A 27,260-nucleotide genomic window follows, 5' to 3' on the forward strand; every position below is an offset into this window, starting at 1 on the left:
ACACAGAAAACTATGTATAAACTTAGACATCATCGAGAAAATCGTGTGATAACTAGTCACCCATTTGACAGTATAAAAACAATAACAATGATCAGAGAGAGGTCTATTTCATTCATGTTACTGTTTGTAAACAACCAACTATGTTTGTCCGAGCCCTTGTAAAGGGGTGCCACAAATTCCATGCTTTGATTGGTCAAAATTCTACTGGATAATTGGCTCTAAGGGACTTCTACTTTTGAACCAATAGTATTTATTTATTTATATTTTTTTTTGGTTTCCCATCATAATCTGGTCTAAATCAATTTTCACCGCCGTGCCCCTGCGGCTATTTGTTCTAGAGGTATAACGCTTGCCTTCATATCGGAAGCTCCAAGGTTCGAGTCCCGCTGTGATCGTTGCATAGTTGAGTCCTTGGGAAAGACACTTTACTCACATTTCATCACCGTACTCTCTGTTGGAAAAAAATTATATCGTCTAACAGGCGTCATGTCTCCTTCTAAATGTCAAGTATTCCTGTTGGCTTGGGAACTCTTGTAAAGCGCTTTATGCACGTTTCGTGGATATTGCGTTATATAAATGCTCATTTTTTACTCAGGATTCTCTCTCTCTCTCTCTCTCTCTCTCTCTTCTCTCCTCTCTTTCTTTCCCTACACCGTTCTTCTTCTACTGCTCTCCTCTCACCTTTCTTACTATACAACGCATAGTGTGTTCATATTTCATTCTCTCTCTCTCTCCTCTCTCTCTCTTCTCCCCTCTCTCTTTCTTCTTCTCTTGTCTCCCACTCACATGCACCCTATTTTCTCTCTCTCATCTTCTCATCTCTCCTCTCTCTCTCTCTCTCTCTCTCTCCCTCACTACACATATTCTCTCTACCCTCTCGTGTTGTCCTCCACTCACATACACACATTCTTCTCTCTCTCTCTCTCTCTCTCCTCTCTCTCTCTCTCTCTCTCTCTCCCACTCACATACCCATGGTCTCTCTCTCATTCTCTCCTCTCTCTCTCTCTCCTCTCTCTCTCCACTCCATACAACTATGTTTCTCTCTCCCTCTCCTGTGTCTCTACCCACCCATCACATACATTCACATTCTTCTCTCTCTCTCTCTCTCTCTCTCTCTCTTTTCTCTCTCTCCACTCACAGACCCAATGGTTCTCTCTCTCTCTCTCTCTCTCTCTCTCTCTCTCTCTCTGTCGGTCTTGTTCTTACTCTCCCCCCCCACCCCCAATCTCTACTTATTTCTCCTTCACTAATTCTTTTTATTTTCTTTTTTTTTTTACGTTTGATACGTCATCTTCCTGACATAAAAAAACAAACATTTGTAGCCATTGATGATTTTGCTCTCCCACTGTTTATATTATCCTCTTCTCTCTCTCTCTCACTTTCTCTCTTTCTCCCTCTCTCTCTCTCTCTCTCCCTTTCTCTCATTCTCCCTCTCTTTATCTCCTTACCCCCCCCCCCTTCTCTCTCTCCTCTATACCTCCTACCTCCTACCCTCTCTCTCTCTCTCCCTCCCTCCCCATCTCTTTCATTCTCTCTCTCCCTCTCTCTCCCCTTCTTACTCTCACTCTCTCTCACTTTCTCATACTGATTGCTCGCCTGGTGAATACGGGAAGATCTGAATCTGATATCAAGTTGGAGTCGAATAGAACCTGCCAATACAGGGTTAAGGTTTGTCCGTGTTGTAATGATTAAGTCAATACACAGGTTTGAAGTCCTGGATTGATTGGTGCTTGTGTGTGTCAAGTCGTGTAAAGTCGGGTCTGTAAAGTCACCGACTTCATTCTGTGTTCCGTGGATGTTTTTATTTTGATTTCTACGTCTCTAAGGTAAATCCTTTTTTTAATGATTTGTAAAATAATCTTTGTCAATTTAAATTTAGCTAATGATGGTAATAATAATGATGATGATGATGATGGTGGTGGAGATGATGGTGATGATGATGATGATGATGATGGTGATGATGATGATGGTGATGATGATGGTGGTGGTGATGATGATGGTGATGATGATGGTGGTGGTGATGATGATGGTGATGATGATGGTGGTGGTGATGATGATGGTGATGGTGATGATGATGATGATGATGATGATGATGATGATGATGATGATGGTGATGATGGTGATGATGATGTGATTGGAGGTACTACAACTACAACCACATTTATTCTGCCGTGTTCTGATCTTGAAGTCCCAGGTTTGAGATTTTTGACAAAATGAGTGTCATACAATCGATCGATATTTAAATCAAGACGAATTGTCTGGCCAAAATTTTTATCATTATATTCTTCTTCTTCTTCTTCTTCTTCTTCTTCTTCTTCTTCTTCTTCTTCTTCTTCTTCTTCTTCTTCTTCTTCTTCTTCTTCTTCTTCTTATCATTATTATTATTATTATTTATCATTATTGTTATTATTATTATTATTATTATTATTATTATTATTATTATTATTATTATTATTATTATTATTATTATTATTATTATTATTATTATTATTATTATTATTATTATAAGTAATACTATTACTGCGACTACTAATACCAATAATAGTAATAATAATATGATGATGATAATAATAATGATAATAATAATAATGATAATAATAATAATATAATAATAATAATAAAATAATAATAATAATAAAATAATAATAATAATAATAATAATAATAATAATAATAATAATAATAATAATAATAGTTCGTATGTTTTTAGCAATAAAATAATTAGACTTATCGTAGAGGTACTCGTTTCTGACCGCTCTTTGATTTGGTTCGTACACAATTCCTTGTGCCGTAAACAATATCCTGTGCATAGACGTTGAGGTCGACTTTGAATAAATGAAAAATTATAAAAAATCAGAAAAAAAATCATTGTTTGCTTATTCATTCTACCAGATAACAGTTCTCAGTGTGACTGCTTACTTTCAAAATATTGACATTTAATTTTTTCCTAGCTTTCCAATTTTAGAACACGGCTCATTTGCATAATTTGCGTGTCTAAAGATAATACAGTTTAAATTTGTGGTTTTACAAGAATGAGAGTTTGGGGCTTCTTTGTGAGTGTGTGTAAGTGGATGTTTGTGTATGTGTGTGTATGTGTGTGCGTGTGTGTATTTGTGTGTGTGTGTGTGTTTGAGAGAGAGAGAGAGAGAGAGAGAGAGAGAGAGAGAGAGAGAGAGAGAGAGAGAGAGAGAGAGAGAGAGAGAGATTGCCCCATAGCCTTTTTCATTAATCCTCAAGCTTAATATAATATAATTCCTTATCTTATCCGTTTTACAACGTTAACCGCGCGATCTGCTCATTCTATTGTTATCTATCGTTTCTTCGAACTGGAGTCTTTGACCGAGGCTTGCGGTTTTTCAACATGTATTATCGTAAAGCGATGTTGAGCCTGGTCAGGGACTAACCGTGTTTTAGGACTATCCCATTTTAGAGGAATACGTTTATAAATTTATCAAAGAATTTTCCCTTAGTTGTGCGGCTATGTGGTCTTGTGGTATGGCACTCGCTTTTGGATAGGACGCTCCTGGGTTCGATCCTCACTCGGCGCATTTTTGAGTCCTTGGAAAAGACTCTTTACTCACATTCTGTCACCGTACTCATGTGTAAAATGAGTACATGGCCGTAAACAGCGATGTCTTTGTGCGAAAAAAATTGTAATATCGCCTAACAGGCGTCATGTCTCGTTCTACATGTTGCTGTTGGTCAGGGACCCTTTGCAAAGCGCTTTAAGCACGTATAGGGGATATTCCGCTTTATAGATAGAACGAAGATGACGTCACTCAAGCCTTTGTTATTGTATTTTCCCATCCGCGTTTGTGAGTGATTCTCACTAAGCTGTAAAAATCAGACTATAAACGTTCAAGGTTACACATAGGTTTGTGTGTTGGTCCGTTATACTTCCGGATGGCAATGTTATGAGCTTCTTAGCCAAGCGCATACTATCTATAAAAGCTCACGTTTTTTAGCTGTATTCAACACAATGGACACTATTAAGGGGACAGCCCTCAATAAACACTATTTTTATTGATAGAACGAAGTTGACGTCACTCTGGTCTTTGTTATTGTTTGTTGCCATCCGCGTTTATGAGTAATTCTCACTAAACTGTATTAACCAGACTATAAACGTTCACGGTTGCATATAGTTTTGTGTGTTGGTCCGCTATACTTCGGATGGCAATGTTGTGAGCTTCTTAGCCAAGCCTCGATGGTTTATAGATAGAAGGAAGTTGACATCACTCAGGTATTTGTTATTGATTTTTGCCATCCGCGTTTATGAAGTAATTCTCACTAACCTGGATTAATCAGACAATAAACGGTTTAGGTTACACTTAGTTTTGTGTGTTGGTCCGTTATACTTCCGGATGGCAATGTTGTGAGCTTCTTAGCCAAGCGCATCCTATCTATACAAGTGAAAAAGAACTCACAGAATCACACGATTCATGAAAACAGACACAACAAGCCACCACCACTGAGATATACCAGTCCCGTGTGGAGAGGTCTTTGTAATTATTATTTCTTCACCAATCAAGGACTTAATGTGGTAGACTGACATTGCATTCACACAATTAATGCTATGCATTTAGATAAAATACAACATCCGCCATCCGGATATAACTCACTAACACACAAAACTGTGTGTTACCCGGAACGTATATAGTCTGATTGATATAATTTACTGAGAAGTAACCACCAAAATGTCTGTCTAAAACAATAACGACAGGCTGAGTGACGTCCATTTCGTTCCTTATATATCTGTTTCAAACGGGAAGCTGTGCTTGTCCGTTGCCATCATTAACATATTATAGCCTGACACTAAAACCCTCTAGGACTTGTAGTTTGACGTCATTTTATAGTCTCTTGCAGCGCCTAGTGAGTTGTCGTTAGTAGTGCTCAAGGAAACAAGTGATTCCATTGGTTGAAGTATTGAATACAACTCACGATTTGTTTTCATTTGCGGCCAAAGACTTGTTTTTTGACGTCATGTTTTGGTCAGTGTCAGGCTATAAGTTAACGATAGCAACGATGGGACCCTTTGTGATATTGCACCATATATTATTATAGATAGAATGAAGTTGACGTCACTCTGGTCCTTGTTATTGTTTTTTGCCATCCGCGTTTATGAGTAATACTCACTAAACGGTATTATTCAGACTATAAAAGTTCATGATTACACATAGTTTTTTGTGTTGGTCCGTTATACTTCCGGATGCCAATGTTATGAACTTCTTAGCCAAACGCATACTATCTATAGTATGGCTATGCGGCTATGTGGTCTTGTGGTATGGCACTCGCTTTCGAATCGGAAGGTCCTGAGTTCGAGCTTGCCTCGCTCGGCGCGTGGTTGAGTCCTTTGAAAAGGCTCTTTACTCACAATCTCTCACAGTACTCAGGTGTAAAATGAGTACCTGGCCGTTAACAGCGTTGTCTCTATCCGAAAAATTTGTAATATCGCCTAACAGGCGTCATATCATGTCTTACATGTTAAGTGTCGCTGTTAGCCAGGGACCCCTTTGTAAAGCTCTTTTAGCACGGTTAGTGGATATTGCGCTATTTAAAAGCTGAATATTTTTCACTTTTTTTTTAGATGATAATAATATGAGAACACTTGTTTGTTTGAGTGATATCATTGTTTTCTTTCCAAGCTAAGGTGATTAATGCCCTTCACTGATTATTCTGCCCCCCCCCCCACCCCCCGCAATGAAGCCATTGTTAACTTTTGCCTGACACTGACCAAAAAATTACGTCCAAAGACAAGTCTTTGGCCACAAAAGAAAACAAATCGTGAGTTGTATTCAACAGTTCAACCAATGGAATCACTTGTTTCCTTGAGCTCTGCTAACGACAACTCACTCTAGACGCTGCACACACCTAAAAAATGACGTTTAACTATAAGTCTCAGAGGGTCTTGTGTCTAGTGTGCGCTTGGCTAAGAAACTCCCAACATTGCCATCCGGAAATAGAACGGACCAACACACAAAACTATGTGTAATCTCGGTCGTTTTTAGTCTTTTTCTTACAATTTAGTGAGAAATACTCATAAATGTAGATGGGAAAACACCAATAACAAAGAACAGAGTGACGGCAACTTCATACTCTGATAGTATGCGCTTGGCTAAGAAGCTCATAACATTGCCATACGGAAGTATAACGGACCAACACACAAAACTGTGTGTATCCATGAACGTTTATAGTCTGGTTAATACAGTTCAGTGAGCATTACTCATAAACGCGGATGGCAAAAAATATATTGTTAACGATGGCTACGCCCTCCCTCTCTCTCTCCCCCCCCCCCCCCACCACCACCACCACAAGGACTTAATTTAATTTCTCATTCTCAACAAAAGAGCCGATTTATATGTCGACCCATTCTTATCGTATTCTCAATGAATAAAACAAACAAACCAAACAACACGTTTTTAAAATTGTGGCCAGAAAACTAGTCCTGCCTTCAAATATCGATTGATTTAAAGTGACCCTTTATCTTGTCAAAAACTCTCAACCCTGGGATTTCATTGAAGCCTTCTTTGAAGTCCCGGTTTTTGGGACTTTTTGACAACACGAGGAGAGTCATTCGGATAGATCGATATTTGAAAGGACAAGTTATCTGGCCAAAAAATTCAAAAACGTCTTTTATTTTCAGATTAAGAAAGTGGTGTAATGGTAACACGTCTGACCGGTAATCAGAAGGTCTGAGGTACGATCTTCAGTCGAGCTGGTCTGATTTTATAAGGATGTTTTTTTTCCTTGTATTTTTCTTTCTTGCTTTGTCTGGCACCTTTCATACACACTTGTTCAGATCTTTATTTTCAGAGCACGACTGATTACTCATTTCATATTCCTCAAGATTATAATTTATAGAGTAGCTTTTATAGTTGGGTTTATGAAATATTATGAAAATAAACAAAGTACGTGTCTATCCCCCTCCTTCTGTATGCACCTCTCCATGTGAAAACTCCACCAATTCGGCCCCAAAATTGAGTTCGTTGACATGTCAGTTTAATTAACGGTAGTCGTTAATGGGTGAAAACCCCCGTGGAAAAAGCTCGTAAAATCACCCCTTTTGCCTTGGCCTGTGACAGCAATGAGTTAGTGTTAATTCATACACAACGCTGCCGTAGTCTGGAGAAAAAAAAACCCATATTTAAAAATTTGGCCAGAAAACTGGCCCTTCAAAATATCGATCGATTTAAATGACCCCCATCTTGGCCAAAACTCTCAAACCTGGGACTTCGGGAAATCTTCTTTAAGTCCCAGGTTTGAGAGTTTTGCCAAGATGAGGGTCATTTAAATCGATCGAAATTTGAAGGACGAGTTTTCTGGCCAAACCTTTAAATATGTTTTTTTTTCCAGAGTACGGCAGAACATACATTGCAACTCCGAGGGATTTCTCAACTGGGGATTTTCATCGGTTTAACGAATGCCCTTTGATTTTTATTCTAATTACGGGAATGCGTTTGCCGAGATTTATGTCCATTGGTTGTGTCCAAATTAGAAAATGCTCTTTTTTTATTGGTTTTTTTTTTTAGCACCAATTGGTTGATGTATGGTCATCATTATTATATGGTTGTGAAAGTTGGACAATTACAGAAGACACTAGAAAGAAACTGGAGGCAGCGGACAATAAGGCCTATCTATGGTCAGTATTATTATATGGCTGTGAAAGTTGGACAATTACAGAAGACATTAGCCCTCTCCTTACCAACTACAGGCAAATCGTCACAATCGTTACGATACAGAGAACATAATTTTTCTTACACAGAATCTTTATGTACATCACAAAATTGGAAGAAAAATCTTTGTATAGTTTAAAAGAATTTAATGTTATTTTGTAGAACAAAATTATGCTTAGCATGCTCTTAGGTTTTAGTTTTAATAAATCAATTATAGTGTTAGGAAGGCATGGTATTTTAGTTAAACCATTGAAATTGTTTGGTAAGGAAAAAATTATAAAGAAACTGGAGGCAGCAGAGATGTGGTTTCATAGAAGGATGTTAACAATCTCATGGACAGAGAAGAAAACTGATGATGAAGTATGAGAGCAAGCTGAAACTAAAAGGTTATTAATTCGTACGTTAAGAAAAAGACAAATGCAATTTTTAGGGCACCTAAATCGAGATAAATGTATTGAACACCTTGCTCTCACAGGAAAGATAGAAGGTAAAAAGAGTGAAGCTAGACCAAGAATAACATATTTGAATAGTTTGAACAGCCTGGGTGACAAAGAAAGAGAAGAGGGATATTATGTTTTGAGGTTATCTGATCAGATAGATGGATAGCGTACCATGATCACCGATGTCTGGCACAGACTTGGTACTTGAAGAAGAAAAAGAATAACCGATTTTGACGCTATAAAATGTATTCTTACATTCTAATTTGGGAGGCATTGGGGTTATATCTGGAACTCTATATCAATAATGCCTTATCCCGAAAAACACATGCGGCTATGTGGTCTAGTGATATGACACTTGCCATAGCACCGACTTGGTACTTGAAGAAGACGAAGAATCAGACTATTAAAAAAATCTTGACATCAGTCAAAATCGATCTCGATCCCTATTGTTAAATCAACTAAGCTATCGGAACCCCCTAGGCGAATCTACTTACAAATCAGATATTGTTCAAATGCCTCGAATCGGCACCAAAACGTTCTTATATCTATATATGCCAATCGATTTTGTTTCCCAATAACCGGTTTGTTGAATACCCGATTTGACACATAGGCGACTTTACGATTTTACAATATTTTGTATTTAATTTCAGAATGGTTTGGGCTTTCACTGCAGCTGCAATTGTAGTATATCTCCAATTTTATATGATTTGAAAGCTGTCTAGTTATTAAAATTCATTATTTTATCGACACAAAATCTGGAGGTAGCAAAGCCGTGATGTGTGATAATAATATTATATGAACCATTTCAACCACAGTGGACAACTTGTAGGTATTAACATCACGATTATATTTATTACTAATCATGTTTTGATGTTACTTTCTCTCCTTTATCCTCTCCTTACCAACTAATAGGAAAGTCGTCAGTCACGTTCATTACGATACAAACATATTTTTTATTCTGATCTCTTTTGTACATTACAATATTTTAAGAATATTTTGTTATAGTTATAAATATTAAACACTGTGTTAAAAATAGGTCTAGCAAGAACTTACTGATTTTGTGTATGACTGAAGCAAAATCTATATTTGTGTCTTTTTTGGTCGGTAAGGAGAGAGTCAATGATGCACATAGCACAGTTGTAATGTATCACAAAGGGCATGCGTATTGTCTGTATCTCTTTACTCCTTATAGTGGTAAAAACTGGAGCTTTTATATACCGAATATCCACTAAACGTGTCCAAAGCCTTTGCAAAGAGTCCCAGACCAAAAAGCAACACGTAACCTGTAGAACGAGACATGACGCCTGCTGGACGATGTTACAATTTTTTAGACTCAGATTACGCTGTTAACGGCCATGTACTCTTTTTACACCTGTGTACTGTGAGAGAATGTGAGTAAAGAGCCTTTTCCAAGGACTCCGCTATGTACCGAGCGAGGCTGGAACCCTTCTGATCCGAAAGCGAGTGTCATACCATTAGACCATATAGCCGCACAGTGGTAATTAAGTTAACCACACTTGGGGTGATACACAAAATTTATAGTAAAATAAAGGGAGTAAAATGACTCTTATAAATAAATACATCACAAAGTAAACGAAATTTCAGCTTTTGGCCTTCTTCAGGTTGACAATTAAAGGAAACATGTTGTATTATTACAAAAAAAAATTGATGATACATGTACCTTTCAAGTTGTCGGAAAATGATATTCACGATGAATTTTTCAGGGAATTTTTCTTGGTCAAGCTACCTATTGTTTTTATAGCATACAGATGCTATTTTAGATATTTTATCGAAAATATACCACATTTTGATTGGATGAGTAAAACAAAAGTAAGAAGAAGTTACCGCGGTCGACCATATATCACAGACCAACTCTGAGACGTCCCAATAATATAATAATATTATGTCCAAACAGAATGTGTCTCATTACATTGAAATACGTATCGCCAGATCAATGGCAAAGTTTCACTAAAGTATCGATATCTAATATTTAATGTTGGATAGGGTAAAGGACGATATGAAAGAACTGGGCCTGGAAGAGGAGGATGATGCTATGAACCGAGATGCATAGAGATGTGGCATTCTTTATGGCAACCCTGCAAAATGCGGGATAAGCTGAAAGAAGAAATCTAATATTTAATGTTGATTTTTGTTGTTGTTGCAAAAATTCTGTGATGCTTTTAAAAACAAAAAAACACTCTTTCCTCTTTCGTTATTGAGTGGTGATTTTTCGGTATAAATGCTGGTGGGAACGTTTGTTTCGTTCCATTATTGTTGTATATTTCACATTTCTTGAGACATGCAATATTTCTCATTATTACAACGTAATATTATCTTGTTCTTGTTCATGATAGCCTCCTCTTCCTCCTGCTCCTGCTCCTCCTCCTCCTCCTCCTCCTCCTCCTCCTCCTCCTCCTCCTCCTCCTTCTCCTTCTCCTTCTTCTTCTTCTTTCTTCTTCTTCTCTTCTTCTTCTTCTTCTTCTTCTTCTTCTTTCTTCTTCTTCTTCTTCTTCTTCTTCTTCTATCTTACTACTACTATACTACTACTACTACTACTACTACTACTACTACTACTACTACTACTACTACTACTACTACTACTACTACTACTACTACTACTTTCTTCTTCTTCTTCTTCTTCTTCTTCTTCTTTTCCTCCTCATCCTCAACCTCTTCCTCCTCCTCCTTCCTCTTCTTCTTCTTCTTCTTCTTCTTCTTCTTCTTCTTCTTCTTCTTCTTCTCCATCTAAGATTGTTTTCGTAACGTAAATCACCTCACTCAGAATTCCCAACCCCTGTCAATGACAGCCAATGAAATTTATCCTCTAAAACCTTGACAAGCTCTTCAAGAAACCGACAAACAACATATACATAATTCATGCAAGTCAGTTCATGGAAATCATGGGCGGGACCGTCGTCGGGGAATTGGTGCCCTGGCTCCCGTCTCGAATGCAGGGTTGCCAGATTATATTCAGGCATTCTGCCAACTGGATTTTAAAAATCTGCCAAATACCACAAAAATCTGCCAAACCGTACTATTTATAGTATCTCCTTTGAAAACTCATCAGTTTTGTTAAACAACAAAATTCGCAAGGCCGATGTCATAATATTTTCATTTCCCAAGTTTAAAATAATCACTAATACATAAAAATTGCCATGGAAAACGTGGAGTAGACCTATACATGATATAAATAATAACGAAAAATAAAATCTGCCAAATATATGCCAAACTGCCAAACCGTTTTTTTTTCTCTACCAGACGACTTAAAATTCTGCCAAAAAAGGACATTTGGCAGAAAATCTGCCAAATTGACAACCCTGCTCGAATGCTATCAATGAGCGTTTTCTCCTCAATGCATGTCTATAATATCTTATTAAAATGTATCAGATCCAAATATAGTTCGATGACTATGCTATAAGTTAAAAATCTGTAAAGGCATGGGATAGGGTGTGCGGCTATATGGTCTTGTGGCATGACACTCGCTTTCGGATCGGAGTGTCCTTGGCTTGATCCTCGCTCGGCGCATAGTTGAGTCCTAGGAATAGGCTCTTTACTCACATTATCTCACCTGGCCGTTAACAGCGTTGTATCTGTCGGGAAAAAAACGTTATATCGTCTAATATCGTCTCGTTCTATATGTTAAGTGTTGCTGTTGACCAAGGACCCCTGTAAAGCGCTTTGAGCACGGTAGGTGGATATTGCACTATATAAAAGCTCAATTTTTTAAAGAGGCGCATAAAAATGCCAGACAAAGCTGAAAGAAAAACGGGGAAAAGAAAAATAGGAAAAAAAAAGCAAAAAACAAATCACCCCCCCCCCCCAAACAAAACGAAACAAAAATCCAACAATTGAAATACAAATAAAAATGATTGACGTATGTGTCTTCGTGCAATGCTCTCTCTCTCTCTCTCTCTCTCTCTCTCTCTCTCTCTCTCTCTCTCAACTCATTATGCGCTTTTTAGAAGCTAAGTATTTTTGCATTATTTCTTTATGTGCCGTGGCTTAACAGATACTAATTTCATTCAATCACACACACACACACACACACACACACACACACATATATATATGTATATATATATATACACACACACACACATATATATACATATATATGTATACACAAACAAATATATATATATATAATATATATATATATATATATATATATATATATATATATATATATATATATATATATAAAGAAAAATCCTGTTTTTCTATGAGGTTAGAAGCTAAAATCTTTCGAAACATATGCCAGTGATGTAACAATAACTTAATAGGCTAATTAACCCAGTTTTTTTTTTTTAAATACGTAACTAGTTAATTGCTGTACCCTGGAAAATCTCGTATTAAAAATGTGTCCAGAAAACTCGTCCTTTAAATATCGATCTATTTAAATGACCCTCATCGTGGCAAAAACTATCAAGTAAAATTTTAAATCTATTTTGAGGTTTGAGAGTTTTTGCTAAGATCATCATCATCATCATCATCATTGCCTTTTTCACCCTGGGTCAGGGTATAGACCACAGACAAAGTTTCCATCCTTCTCTATCCCGAGCTAACTTTTTAAATCTCATTCCAGGTCTTACCACTTCTCTGTATATCAGCTTCTTTAATTCTTCTCCATGTTCCTCGTGGCCTTCCCCTTGATCTTCTGCCCTGAGGGTTCCAGTCCAATACTTTCTTTGTTATAGTTGAGTCATTCTTTCTAAGCGTGTGTCCAATCCACCTCCATCGTCTTCTTCCTATCTCCTCTCCCGCTGGTTTCTGCTCTGTTCTTTTCCATACTTCTTCATTTTTTATTCTATCCATCCATTTTATTCTGAGTAGCTTACGCACGTTCAGTGGATATAATATAAATGCTCAATTTATTAACAACAATGATGTCCCACTTTAACTTTAATACTTGCCTGTTTTGATCGCTATCATCTCCTCTCTTCACATTGAAATCTGGGACACCTTGTATTTTCTTCTGTTTTCAGATTCGCCATCGCCAGTTACACATCTCTTTAAAAACAAAAGTGCAGTGGAATTTAATTATGCCGCATTGCGTTGGGCCGCCGCTGCACAATAGGCGGTAACTGTTTATAACGAATTGGCGATAGAAGATACGGAATTGACGTCACTCAGCTCTTTGTTATTGTGTTTAGCCAGCCATTTTTATGAGTAGTTCTCACTAAACTGTATCAATCGGACTATTGGTGGAACGAAATTGACGTCACTCAGATCTTTGTTATTGTGTTTAGCCAGCCATTTTTATGAGTAGTTCTCACTAAACTGTATCAATCGGACTATTGATGGAACGAAATTGACGTCAATCAGCTTTTTGTTATTGTGTTTAGCCAGTCATTTTTATGAGTAGTTCTCACTAAAATGTATCAATCGGACTATTGATGGAACAAAATGGACGTCACTCAGGCCTTGTCTAATGTTTTTAGCCATCCATTTATAAGTTCTCATTAAATTGTATAAATCAGACTATAAACCTTAAGGGTATCACGTGGCTTTGTGTGTTGCTACGTTTTATCCGGCTGGAAGTGGCTATGAGCTTCAATATCACAAAAAATGCGGCTATGTGGTCAAGTAGTATGGCACTCGCCTTCGAATCGGAAGGTCCTGGGTTCGAGTCCCGATTGGCGCATAGTTGAGTTCCTGGAAAAGGCTCTTCACTCACTTTATCTCACCGCACTGAGGTGTAAAATGAGTACCTGACTGTTCATAGCGTCTCTGTCCAAAGAAAATTGTAATATCGCCAAGCAGGCGCCATATGTCTCGTCCTCCATGTTTAGTGTTGCGTTGGTTCCTAGGGATCCCTCGTAAAGCGCTTTACGTACGTTTAATGGTTATTTCACTATATAAATTTTCCAGTTAAAAAAATGATATCTTAAATTTGACGCGTATCGCGTGGAGTTGTAGGGGGCGGGATAACAAGATTTGACTGTAAATGTCATTTACGCCAGTCGCCGATTCCCTGTGAGATACAAAACTTTAAAAAATAATCTTAGCGTCAAATTTTCTGAAAATGTTGTTGGGGAGAGGACCGAGAGAGCAAGAGAATTAATTTCTTTTCTTAACGTGGAACGCTATAATAATATTATAGTTTTTATTCTGTTTCAAAAATGCAGCCAACTGGTGATCGCTCGTCTACAAAGGGTATGTATGTATGAGTGTATTTTACTTTTACCGCTTGGCTATTATTTATGTTGTTTGGTGAAGAAGGACTTAATCCACAAACTATAATATTTTGTTGGTTGTTTTTTTTTTTGTTCTTCTTTCTTTTGTTCAGCGGGTAACTCACCGGTACGGTCTTTGATTCGTATCCGAAAGGTACTGAGTTCGGTCACCCGCCGCTGCGCTGTGTGGCCTTGAGCAAGTCACCTCGCCCTAGCTCAATTTGCGGCGCTGCACTGCGGCTGACGCCTGGATTATTCCAGAATTCCCTTGGAATAGACCCTAGAGACAAATTTCCCCTATGGGATGAATAAAGGGAATTATAATTATATTTATGTTTTAGAATTAATAGGTTTCCGAATACGCAAAAGGGTCGTTTTAAGCAAATATGTTTTTTTTTCTTCTTCTCTCTTTTTTCTAATTAACTCACTTAACCCTAACACCGACTATATCTGAGACAAATTATTATAGGCGTAGTATCAAAGCTAATCTTTTTAGTTTTAGCATGTTATTGATAGTTGGATAAAACTATCTATGTGTATGCTCATTTCAAATATTAGAATTGACGTTTATATAGCGCAATATCCACTAAATGTGCTCAAAGCGCTTTACAAGAGGTCCTTGGTCAACAGCAACATTTAACATGTAGGACGGGACATGACGCCTGTTAGGCGATATTACAATTTTTCGGACAAAGACAACGCTGTTAACGGCCAGGTACTCATTTTACACCTGATTACGGTGAGAGAATGTGAGTAAAGAGCCTTTTCCAAGGACTCAATTATGCGCCGAGCGCGAGGCTCGAACCCAGGACCTTCCGATCCGAAAGCGAGTGTCATACCACTAGACCACATAGCCGCACAAAGCCGCATTTTCCAATTTTGAACAACAGCAAAAGTCTCTAGGATTGAGTGAGTTAATGCATCGACTCAATCGTCATTGATTTCACGTAGTATGGCAAGTCACACGTTTTCACATACTATCATGTGCGGCTATGTGGTCTAGTGGTATGACACTCGCTTTCGGATCGGAAGGTCCTGGGTTCGAGCCTCGCTCGGCGCATAGTTGAGTCCTTGGAGAAGACTCTTTACTCACATTCTCTCACCGTACTCATGTGTAAAATGAGTACCTGGCCGTTAACAGCGTTGTCTTTGTCCGAAAAATTGTAATATCGCCTAACAGGCGTCATGTCTCGTCCTACATGTTAAATGTTGCTTTGACCAGGGACCCCTTGTAAAGCGCATTGAGCACGTTAAGTGGATATTGCGCTATATAAATGCTCAATTATTATTTATCATAACTATCAGTGCATGGTAATGAAGGGTTTTATATACTATACGTGCGGTTATGTGGTCTAGGACAAGGGTATGACACTCGCTTTCGGACAGGAAGGTTCCGGGTTCGAGCCTCGCTCGGCGCATAGTTGAGCCCTAGGAAAAGGCTCTTTACTCACTTTCTCTCATCGTACTCAGGTATAAAACGAGTACCTGGCCGTCAACAGCGTTGTCCCAGTCGGAAAAAAAATTTAATATCGCCTAACAGGCGTCATATCCCGTCCTCCATGTTAAGTGTTGCTGTTGGCTAGAGACCCTTTGTAAAGCTCTTTGAGCATGTTTAGTGGATACTGCTCTATATAAATGATCTATTATTCTATTTTTTCTGCTCTATACTGTTGTCGCATGAACTAAAATCACGATTTATCCCAAAACCACAAATATTTCCAGAAGTTTTATAAAATACATATAAAATATAATATATATATATATATATATATATATATATTATATAATATATATATATATTATATATATACATATATATACATATATATATGATGTATATATAATATATATATATATATATATATATATATATATATATATATATATATATATATGATTAAAGCGACCAAATCTCACTTATGACAGACAGTACATGACATCAACAATCTGGAATAACCCAGGCGTCAGCCGCAGTGCAGCGCTGCAAACTGAGCTAGGTCGAAGTGACTTGCTCAAGGCCACACGACGTACCGGTTATTCGAACTCGGTACCTTTCAGATACGAAGCAAAGACCTTACGTCTGAGCCACTTGAAGAAAAGGTAGTCAGTCCTTCAGTCATACGATCCATGGAGCCGGGGTTTATCTTGGTTTCTATAACGTGAAACAGACACTAGCAATTGCTTTCTACCCTTTGGATAAGACGTTAGTCTATCATAATGTACTTTCCACCAAATTTAACAGACCCAGCTGCCCAATCAATGCTGGTTGGGGGGGGGGGGTCAGAAGAAAAATAAAATCGAATTCACCTAGGAACGATTTTGGTCCCTTTGGGTGTGATTGCAAGTCCTCTATCAACTGAGCTACCGGGACATCCTATAAACATTTTTTAAAAAATCCCTTTATTCACCCCCATGGGGAAATTTGTCTTTAGGGTCTATTCCAAGGGAAGACTGGAATTACTCAGGCGTCAGCCGCAGTGCAGCGCCGCGATGTGAGCTAGGGTGATGTGACTTGCTCAATTGAGGCGACACATCGCGGCGGGTGATCGAACTGGGCACTTTTTGAGCACGAAGCAAAGACCGTACCGCTGAGCCAGGCTGATATTAAAGTTTGTAATGAATAACGCGTTGTGAAAAATATTGAGTATGCAAAACCGTGGGAAAGCTAACATAATTAAAGTATGTGTGTTTGTATATATGAATGTGTATGTATGTATGTGTGTGTATATGTATATTTGTGTTTGTGTGTGTGTGTGTGTGTGTGTGTATAAACAGATCTCTGACCTACACTTGACAACAACACCGTCTCCCATTAGCATGTCAGATATTATAAGCCCCCATCGACAAAGCGGTTCTTTAATGCATTTCTGTTTCAGTAAATTAATGCATTAATTCATTATAAACGTCACCTCTCTCTAAAAAAAAAGTAAGAAATTAAGGAGCAGGCACCGGTGTAAGATAAAAAAATTGAACAAGTGTGTATGTAAGGTGCCAGACAAAGCAAGAAAGAAAAATACAAGAAAAAAAACAACATCACAAAGTATCAGTCGACCTCGACTGGGGATCGAACCTCAGATCTTCTGATTACCGCCGATAATCAGAAGGTCTGAGGTTCGATCCCCAGTTGAGGTCGACTGATTTTTTGGAATTTTTTTTTTCTTGTATTTTTCTTTCTTGCTTTGTCTGACACCTTTCATACACACTTGTTCAGTTCTTTATCAACTCTCTGACAACACGATGAACAGATTCACACATAAGACTGACAGAGACAACACATCATGTTGATATTAACCGGTTCACAACGAAACCGTACATCCACCAGACCGGACTATTTGAAAATCTAAAAATTCGAAATTGTTGGGAGATAGATATTGTAGTCGCTCTATTTGAATTGAAAATTCAACAATTAAAAAAAAAATAAAAAAAATTGAGCTTTTATATAGTGCAATATCCACTAAACGTGCTCATAGGGCTTTACAATGGGTCCCTGGTCAACAACAACATTTAACATGTAGGACGGGACACGACGCCTGTTAGGCGATATTACACTTTTTTGGACAAAGACAACGCTGTTAACGGCCAGGTACTCATTTTACACCTGAGTACGGCGAGAGAATGTGAGTAAAGAGCCCTTTCCAAGGACTCGACTATGCGCCGAGCGCGAGGCTCGAACCCAGGACCTTCCGATCCGAAAGCGAGTGTCATACCACTAGACCACATAGCCTCACAGAGATATGACACTTTGGGGATCCTTCCGTATTTGGGTGTTCAATGTCAAGTCGGTAAACATGGCATTTGTGTATTGATTGTATGTGTTTAAATAAAATACACACAATTTACCCTCATACGGATTAAATAACATTGTAGAATCCTTAAAATTATGTTGTCTGGCATCAACGTTCATTTCCAATAAGATTTCATGACTTAGAGAGGCCCGACTTCTGAAAATGGAGCCAAAATTTCGTAACTCTACGAGTGTTTCGTAACAGTAGGCAGGTCTGCATACTCTGAAAAAAAAAACTACGTATTAAAAATTTGGCCAGAAAACCCGTTCTTCAAATATCGAGCGATTTAAATGATATGACCTTTATCTTGGCAAAAATTTCAAACCCGGGACTTCGTGAAGTCCTCGTTTAAGTTCCAGGTTTGAGAGTATAGAGTATTTGCCAATATGAGGACCATTTAAATCGATCGATATTTGAAGGATGAGTTTTCTGGCCAGATTTTTAAATACGTAGTATTTCTAAAGTACGGCAGTTCATTGGCTTCAACAGTCATGACGTCACTTCACAGTTATAGCCAGCATGAAGAATAAAAAGTACCGATTTTCTTTGTTTAGAACCACGCTCTCGCCATTGCTGGGCGACGTGACATCAGACTATTGAATCCAATTGATTAAGTGCTATAGATTTACAATGAGATGGATCATAAAAGTTTTAATCTCAGTGCACTCAAAGCTTTGACAATACTTCCGTTTTGATACAGTTCGCTATAGTAAAATGTTTCTATGTCTTCAGTGTTTATGGTTTAAATTCCCATTTCGTTGTTTGACTGGATACATCTACATCTTTAAACAAAATTTGTGTTCTGTGATCTCATCCTCTTAGCATAGTTATTTTAAAAAAATAATTGGATTCAATAGTCTGATGTCACGTCGCCCAGCAACGGTGGCCATCGTGTTTCTAAACAAAGAACATCAGTACTTTTTATTCTTCATGCTGGCTAGAACTTTTCATATGTCATGTGATCAGAATGTATAAAAGTCAAAACATGATCAGATTTATAATGTTTTTCTCCTCTGGATACGCTTTTATGCTCGTCGGAGAAATATTTCATAATGGAGTCCGCCATTGTTCCGATAGTTTAGATCCGGTTACTAAGTTACCATGCGTCATTACGAGGGAGGTGACGTCATGACTGTTGAAGCGTATTCTTAGCCTGAGAAAAATAGAAGCTTATTTCTCTTACACCCGGTCTCTCCTTTTTAATCCTCTATTTTATTTTTGAAGCCCCCCCCCCCCCCCCCCCCCCCGGTGAGACTTTAGTTTGCCTGTAGTTCATCATTCCTCGCTTTCTCCCCCACTCCCCCTGGTGGCTAAGTGGTCTTGTGGTATGACACTCGCTTTCGGATCGGTAGGTCCTGGGTTCGCTCGGTGCATAGTTGAGTCCTTGGAGAAGGATCTTTACTCACATTCTCTCACCTTAATCAGGTGTAAAATGAGTACCTGGCCGAAAAATAATGTAATAGCGCCTAACAGGCGTCATGTCCCGTCCTAAATGTTAAATGTTGCTGTTGGCCAAGGACCCCTTGCTACTAAAGCGCTTTGAGCATGTTTAGTGGATATTGCGCTATATAAAAGCTCAATTTCTTTCTTCCTTTCTTACAATTTCTTTAATGCCACCGACCACCCCTGTCTTTCATTCTGCTAATTTTACACAAACACCACATTGACCCTTTTTCTCAATATTTGATATATTTATCTCCATCCTCCATCTTTAGATAGTATGCGCTTGGCTAAGAAGCTCATAACATTGCCATCCGAAAGTATAACGGACCAACACACAAAATATGTGTAACCTTAAACGTTTTAGTCTGGTTAATACGGTCTAGTGAACATTACTCATTAACGCGGATGGCAAAAAAAACAACCCAATAACAAAGACCCGAGTGACGTCAACTTCGATCTATCTATACCTCTTCTTATCTGCTATAACAATTCTCTCTCTCTCTCTCTCTCTCTCTCTCTCTCTCTCTCTGTATGTATGTGTATGTCTCTCTCTCTCTCTCTCTCTCTCTCTCTCTCTCTCTCTGTGTGTGTGTGTGTGTGTGTGTGTGTGTGTGTGCCCCTTCTCTTTTACTCAAAAAACATTTTTCTACAATTAACACTCTTTTCTGAAATCTGAATTTTCTTTCGTTTCTTATCCCCGACTCCATCTATCTCTTTCTAATCTCTCTTCTTCTCTCCTTATTTCCACTCACTCTCCCCTCTCTACTACCTTCTCTCCCTCACCCAGTCCATCCACCTCCCCCCCCCCCCCCCCCCCCACTCTTCCCCCTCTGTTTACTCTGTTCCTGTCTCTTTCAACCGTCAACATGACACTCTCTCGCCCTCACCCGATGATCATTCATCTCACGCAGTCACACCCTATAGATAGTAGGCGCTTGGCTAAGAAGCTCAAAACATTGCCATCCGGAAGCATAACGGACCAACACACAAAACTATGTGTAACCATGAACTTTTATAGCAGGTTAATACAGTTTAGTGAGAATCACTCACAAAAGACAATAACAAAGGCTTGATGATGTCATCTTCATTCTATCTATAGATAGAATGCGCTTGGCCAAGGAGTTCACAACATTGCCATCCGGAAGTATAACGGACCAACACATAAACTCTGTGTAACCATGGACTTTTATAGTCTGGTTAATACAGTTTAGTGAGAACAACTCACAAACGCGGATGGCAAAAACAATAACAAAGGCCTGAGTGACGTCATCTGCATACTATCTATAGATAGTGTGCGCTTGGCTAAGAAGCTCAAAACATTGCCATCCGGAAGTATAACGGACCAACACACAAAACTATGTGTAACCATGAACTTTTATAGTCTGGTTAATAGATAGAATGCGCTTGGCCAAGGAGTTCACAACATTGCCATCCGGAAGTATAGATAGTATGCAGATGACGTCACTCAGGCCTTTGTTATTGTTTTTGCCATCCGCGTTTGTGAGTTGTTCTCACTAAACTGTATTAACCAGACTATAAAAGTTCATGGTTACACAGAGTTTGTGTGTTGGTCCGTTATACTTCCGGATGGCAATGTTGTGAACTCCTTGGCCTATCGCATTCTATCTATAACGGACCAACACACAAACTCTGTGTAACCATGAACTTTTATAGTCTGGTTAATACAGTTTAGTGAGAACAACTCACAAACGCGGATGGCAAAAACAATAACAAAGGCCTGAGTGACGTAATCTTCAAACTATCTATAGATAGTTCGAAGATGACGTCACTCAGGACTTTGTTATTGTTTTTTGCCATCCGCGTTTATGAGTGATGCTCACTGAACTGTATTAACCTGACTATAAAAGTTCATGGATACACACAGTTTTGTGTGTTGGTCCGTTATACTTCCGGATGGCAATGTTATGAGCTTCTTAGCCAAGCGCATACTATCTATACAGTTTAGTGAGAATCACTCACAAACGAGGATGGCAAAATACAATAACAAAGGCTTGAGTGATGTCATCTTCATTCTATTTATAGATAGATAGTGTGCGCTTGGCTAAGAAGCTCATAACATTGCCATCCGGAAGTATATCAGACCAACACAAAACTATGTGCAACCTTGAACGTTTATAGTCTGGTTAATAACGTTTAGTGAGAATTATACTCATTGACGCGGATGGCAAAAAAAAAAACAAAAAAAAAAACAACAAAAAACAATAACAAAGGCCAGAATGACGTCAACTTCGATCTATCTGTAAATATATTATTATCATCAACATGACAGCGAATGCAGGCATTTTCTTTCCTCCCCCATTCTACTACATTAACTTAAAGAGCAGTAATATATAAATATTATATAGATAGAATGAAATTGACGTCTGTCGGGTCTTTGTTTTTGTATTTTGCCATCCGCGTTTATGAGTAATTATCACTAAACTGTATCACCAGACTATAGATAGTATGCACTTGGCTAAGAAGCTCATAACATTGCCATCCGGAAGTATAACGGACCAACACACAAAACTGTGTGTATCCATGAACGTTTATAGTCGGGTTAATACAGTTCAGTGAACATTACTCATAAAAGCGGATGGCAAAAAACAATAACAAAGACCTGAGTGACGTCATCTTCGAACTATCTAAAAACATTCAAGGTAACACATAACTTTGTGTGTAAGTCCGTGATACTTCCGGATGGCAATGATGTGAAGCTTCTTAGCCAAGCGCATACTATAATATCAAGGTAGTTGTTCTTATCCTCTCAGACGTGTAGTAGTGATTTCAGTGTGATTGTTTATCAGCGACTCCCACTCATGGCTATTTCTAACTTAAATCTGCAGATCTTCATCTCTATTATTGATGCTTTGTGTTTAGCCAATAAAAAAAAAAAAAATAAACAACAAAAAAACACACACACACACACAAAAAAAAAAAAAACACAAAAAAAAAAAAAAACAACAAAAAACCATGACAGTTTCCTTCTTCTAATAATTGTGGTCATGAGGGATTCCTGTCATCCTGCACAATCTTGCACTTCTTCCAGTACTTCTTTATTGGTTCTGTGTTCTGTATACGGCACCCGCAGTAGTTTTCGATAACTTTTCATCTCAAAAGCAGACATTCTGCGCTCTAACTCCGAAGTTAATGTCCATGACTCGCAGCCGTATAATAAGATGGAAATCACCAGTGATTTGTACAGTTTAATTTTTATTTGGCAATGGTTGGACTTTTCCATTAGTGTTGCTGTTGACATTCCTATTCTTGCCTTAATCTCAATTGTACTGGTACCGTCACTGGTTAGCAGAACACATAAGTATTTAAATGTTGACGCTTACTCGAGTTTTTCATTGAAATTTTAGTCCCGTCTGTCTTCGTATAATATTAAACATAATCACAAAAATGGGCATTTATATAGCGCAATACCTACTAAACGTACTCAAAAGCGCTTTCTTAGTGTTCCCTGGCCAACAGTAACACACCATGTAGCACTAGACACAATAATATTCTTATTTTAATAATCATAGAGGTCACTGTAGAACAAAATGGACAGAAACAAAATTCCAAGTCACCCTTAGACAGGGTGCTGGTTTATCGCAAAACATTTTCTTACAGATTTCAACGGAATAAGTTACTCATTCACTGTGTTTTTGGGTGGACACAGGAACGCCCATATTCCTTGATATCGTGTTCATGCCAGCGACTGCCCAGAATGTTGACTATTCTCTGATTCTACTACAGTCATGTCACCGCTATTGACTTTATCAAGCCAACATACATAAACTTGACAGCCCTTTCAGTAGCAGTCTCTGACTTTGTTCAAGACTTGATAACAGATAAATTGTAAGAATCATTGCCGCTGTTTCCACTCGTGTCAGCAATGTGGCAATATTTAACCAGTTCACTGCCCTACCCTGGAAAAACACGTATTTACATTTTGGCCGGAAAACTCGTTGGTCAAATAAATATGGTCAATGCGGCTATGTGGTCTAGTGGTATGACACTCGCTTTCGGATCGGAAGGTCTTGAATTCGAGCCTTGCGCTCGGCGCATAGTTGAGTCCTTGGAAAAGGCTCTTTAGACACATTCTCTCACCGTACTCAGGTGTAAAATGAGTATATGGCCGTTAACAGCGTTGTCTTTGTCCGAAACTTTTGTAATATCGCCTAACAGGCGTCATGTCCCGTCCTACATGTTAAATGTTGCTGTTGACCAGGGACCCCTTGTAAAGCGCTTTGAGCACATTTAGTGGATATTTAGTAGGCAGGTCTGATTTTAACAACGCTAAAAAAAACCCCAATAATAATTGCGTTCGGTCATTCGACCTGTGAATATTTGCTTGTAGGGCGGGCCAAAAAGTGTTTGAAATTAGAAGTGGGATTGGGCGTAGCCGGTGTTGGCGAAAAACTAAATTGTTTGAGCTTTTTTTTAAAATTTCCTGGTCAGACATCGAATCCTCAATTTTGAAACCTGTAAACTATTATTAGCATTTCTCTTACTTACAAGTACGGAAAATCCGCGTTGAAAATATTACAATAGCGCACATTTATAGCGGACACGATTATAACGAATTGATGAATATAACTAACGCATCACTGTGCCACGAAGCCTAAATATTTTGATAAATCAAACAATTATGACATAATAATTTGTTTTCTACCTATGATCCTTCTTTGTAATTATGCTCTTTTGTATACAAAATTGTATCAACTAAGAACATAATCTTTGCTTAACGAATTAAATACTCACCAAAGGCAACTGATAGAATCAAATGTACTGTTCCATATCAAATTTATTGTTCTTAAGAACTATTATTATTTTTCATTTTTCTAAACTTTCTGATCATTGTACTTGTATTAAATGATATATATATATATATATATATATATATATATATATATATATATATATATATATATATGCGTGTGTGTGTGTGTATTAACGAAGTCCCAGGTTTGCAAGTTTTGCCAACTTCAGGGTAATTTTAATCAATCAATTTAATTTGAAATACGAGTTTCCTGGCCATAATTTTAACGTGTTTTTCTAGAGAACGACAGAAAATGCATTGTTTGTTTGAATCAGAAGACAATAATTTACTTGACATCTGTCTTTATTCCTGCAGCTTTCTTCTTTCTCCTTGTTTTATGCACAGTTGTTTTTTTTTTTGTGTTCTAAAAATTAACTGTTAATTTTTAGAACACAATTTAAAAACAAAAAAACAACTAAAAAAACCCCAATAAAATTCCATCTATTTATCCCATAAGGGGAAGGAGGGGGGGGGGGGGGGGGGGGGGGAGGGGATTTGTCTTTAGGGACTATTCCAAGGGAAGACTGGAATAACCCAGGGGATGAAGTGAGTAGGAAAGTGCCAGAAAACAATAGAGAATAAAACATTTTTCGCGGCGGTGATGGGGGTTTGAACCCGCAACCTTACTGGTACGACAACTCCGCCTGGCCGGTGACAGCGTGACTCTACCGTATGAGCTGTCGCAGGGTTGCCAGATTATTTTCAGGCATTCTGCCAACTGGAATAAAAAATCTGCCAAATACCACAAAAATCTGCCAAACTGTACTCTTTATAGTACCCCCTTTGAAAACTCATCAGTTTATTAAACAAAAAATTCGAAAGGCCGATGTCATAATTTTTTTTCTTATTTCCCAAGTTTAAAAAAATTCACTATTACATAAAAATTGCCATGGAAAACGTGGAAAATAAAATCTGCCAAATATCTGCCAAACTGCCAAACCGTTTTTTTTTCTGTGAGACGACTTCAAATTCTGCCCCCAAAAAAGGACATTTGGCAGAAAATCTGCCAAATTGGCAACCCTGGTATGTATGCGATTCGCAGGCACTCACTTTTCTGAATTAACAAAAATATAACCCAGGGGTCAACTGCGCAGTACAAGGGCGAGGTGACTTGCTCAAGGCCAAAAACTTGAGCTTGAGCTTTTATATAGCGCAATATCCACTAAACGTGCTCAAAGCGCTTTACAAGGGGTCCCTGGTCAACAGCAACATTTAACATGTAGGACGGGACATGACGCCTGTTAGGCGATATTACAATTTTTCGGACAAAGACAACGCTGTTAACGGCTGGTACTCATTTTACACCTGAGTACGGTGAGAGTATGTAAGTAAAGAACCTTTTCCAAGGACTCAACTATTCGCCGAGCGCGAGGCTCGAACCCAGGACCTTCCGATTCGAAAGCGAGTGTCATACCACTAGACCACATAGCCGTACGTCTGAAAATTATAAAACTATATTTTTTAAATATTGATATGAGTAATTTGCACACTTAAACTCAACTATGCTCCGAGCGAGGCTCGAACCCAGGACCTTCCGATCCGAAAGCGAGTGTCAACCTACAAGACCACATAGCCGCACAACAAAGCAGCGGATATTCGAACTCGGTACATTTCGCATTCGGGTACGAAGCAAAGACTGTACCGCTGAGCCCTGCTGCTGCCCCATTTACGGAATATAAACACCAAAACACATTTTACATATTAAAGACATAATCTATTGTAAAACACAGCATGACCTTAATTTGAATTATATTTTCTATCTATCTAGGCTTTTCATTCTCCTTTTCTTTCCACGACTCCGACTTTTTTTTATCGGCACAATCTTTCGTCTTTCATTCACTCTATCTTTCTCTCCCGTTAACCCTCTCCTTACCACCCATAGTAGGAAAAGCGTCACATTCGTTACGATACAACCGACAGTTTTCTCATTCTGATTTCTCTTGTATATCACAAAATGTAAAGAAATGCTTTGATTACAGCTATAAATACTAAACACCGTATTGCAGACATCATTTTGCTGAACAACAGTCTGTATACAATGCACGTGTTACTTTTTTTGTTTGATGAGGAAAGGCCTATTTTTGTGTCGGGTGGATGTGACTTTACGGATGAACTCTAAAAATGTCTGGTAAGGAGAGGGTTAAACCTTCCCGCCACGTCACCTAACTAGCTAGATGCCAATCTACACCCCCCCCCCCCCCCCCCCCCCACCCACCCCCGTCATCCCCATAACCACCGATAACAGCAACTCTGGACTCACAATGATAAAATAAACAAAGCAGGTTTCTGTTTCTCCATTTCTCACTTTCAAACAACTCCAAGCACTGAACTGAATGCTAATCGTTAGAAAGATTTTTATCTTTTGTTGTTATTTTCGTTAAAAGGTTTTAAAATTAAGATATGGTTGTTTTCCGCACCAGAAAACAGCCTCTTGCCTTCAACGTATTTAGGGTAAATTTCAGTAAACATCCGACATGAAAAAGCAGAGCAAAAAGAGCGATAATCTTCCTTGATATTTTAATAGAATGGCATTGAATAAAACACATGATTCCAGATAGGTGGTCTTGGGTTTAGTTCCTTTTGGTTCGCTCAGTTAGGTTACATTTAACAATCTTGGGAGAAAAATGTCCCCTTTGGGATGAATAAAGGGAATTTTATCTATTATCATTTTTATTTATTTATCTGATTGAATTGAAGTTCCCATTCCGCGTGACTATTGTTGTTATTTATGTCATTCGAGTGTCACACTCACACAACAAGCCTACAGAACCGCACACATTAACAAGTTAACGAATAAAGTCCTCGCTTTCAACGATCAGTCAACGATGTGGAAGAAACGAATATTATCTTTCTTAAGACTTTAGGAAGGATCTTCGTTTTCTTTCACGTCGTTTGTCGATCGTTGTAGGTTGGAACTGTAATCGTTTACTTGCTAAT

General features: G+C 38.3%; 1 protein-coding gene across 4 annotated transcripts in view; it reads left to right on the plus strand.

Moving 5' to 3' along the window:
• Positions 1-27,260, plus strand: part of LOC144970466 (uncharacterized) — a 90,819-nt gene that overhangs the window by 23,002 nt on the left and 40,557 nt on the right. Inside the window, exon 1 of one of the 4 annotated variants that reach the window (XM_078910146.1) lies at positions 1,712-1,826. The exons of 2 other annotated variants lie outside the window; for them this stretch is intronic. Coding sequence is in view for 1 of the 2 variants with exons in the window: in XM_078910144.1 (XP_078766270.1) it covers positions 14,232-14,265 (34 nt within the window). In the remaining variant the exon portion in view is untranslated. Of the gene's footprint in view, positions 1-1,711; positions 1,827-14,142; positions 14,266-27,260 lie in introns of those variants that run through there. One more of the 4 variants, XM_078910144.1, reaches the window with a different exon arrangement.

The sequence above is a fragment of the Berghia stephanieae genome, chromosome 4 (genome assembly GCF_034508935.2).
Source record: "Berghia stephanieae isolate SIO BIC M18660-M18661 chromosome 4, UCSD_Bste_1.3, whole genome shotgun sequence".
Classification (NCBI taxonomy): domain Eukaryota; kingdom Metazoa; phylum Mollusca; class Gastropoda; order Nudibranchia; family Aeolidiidae; genus Berghia; species Berghia stephanieae.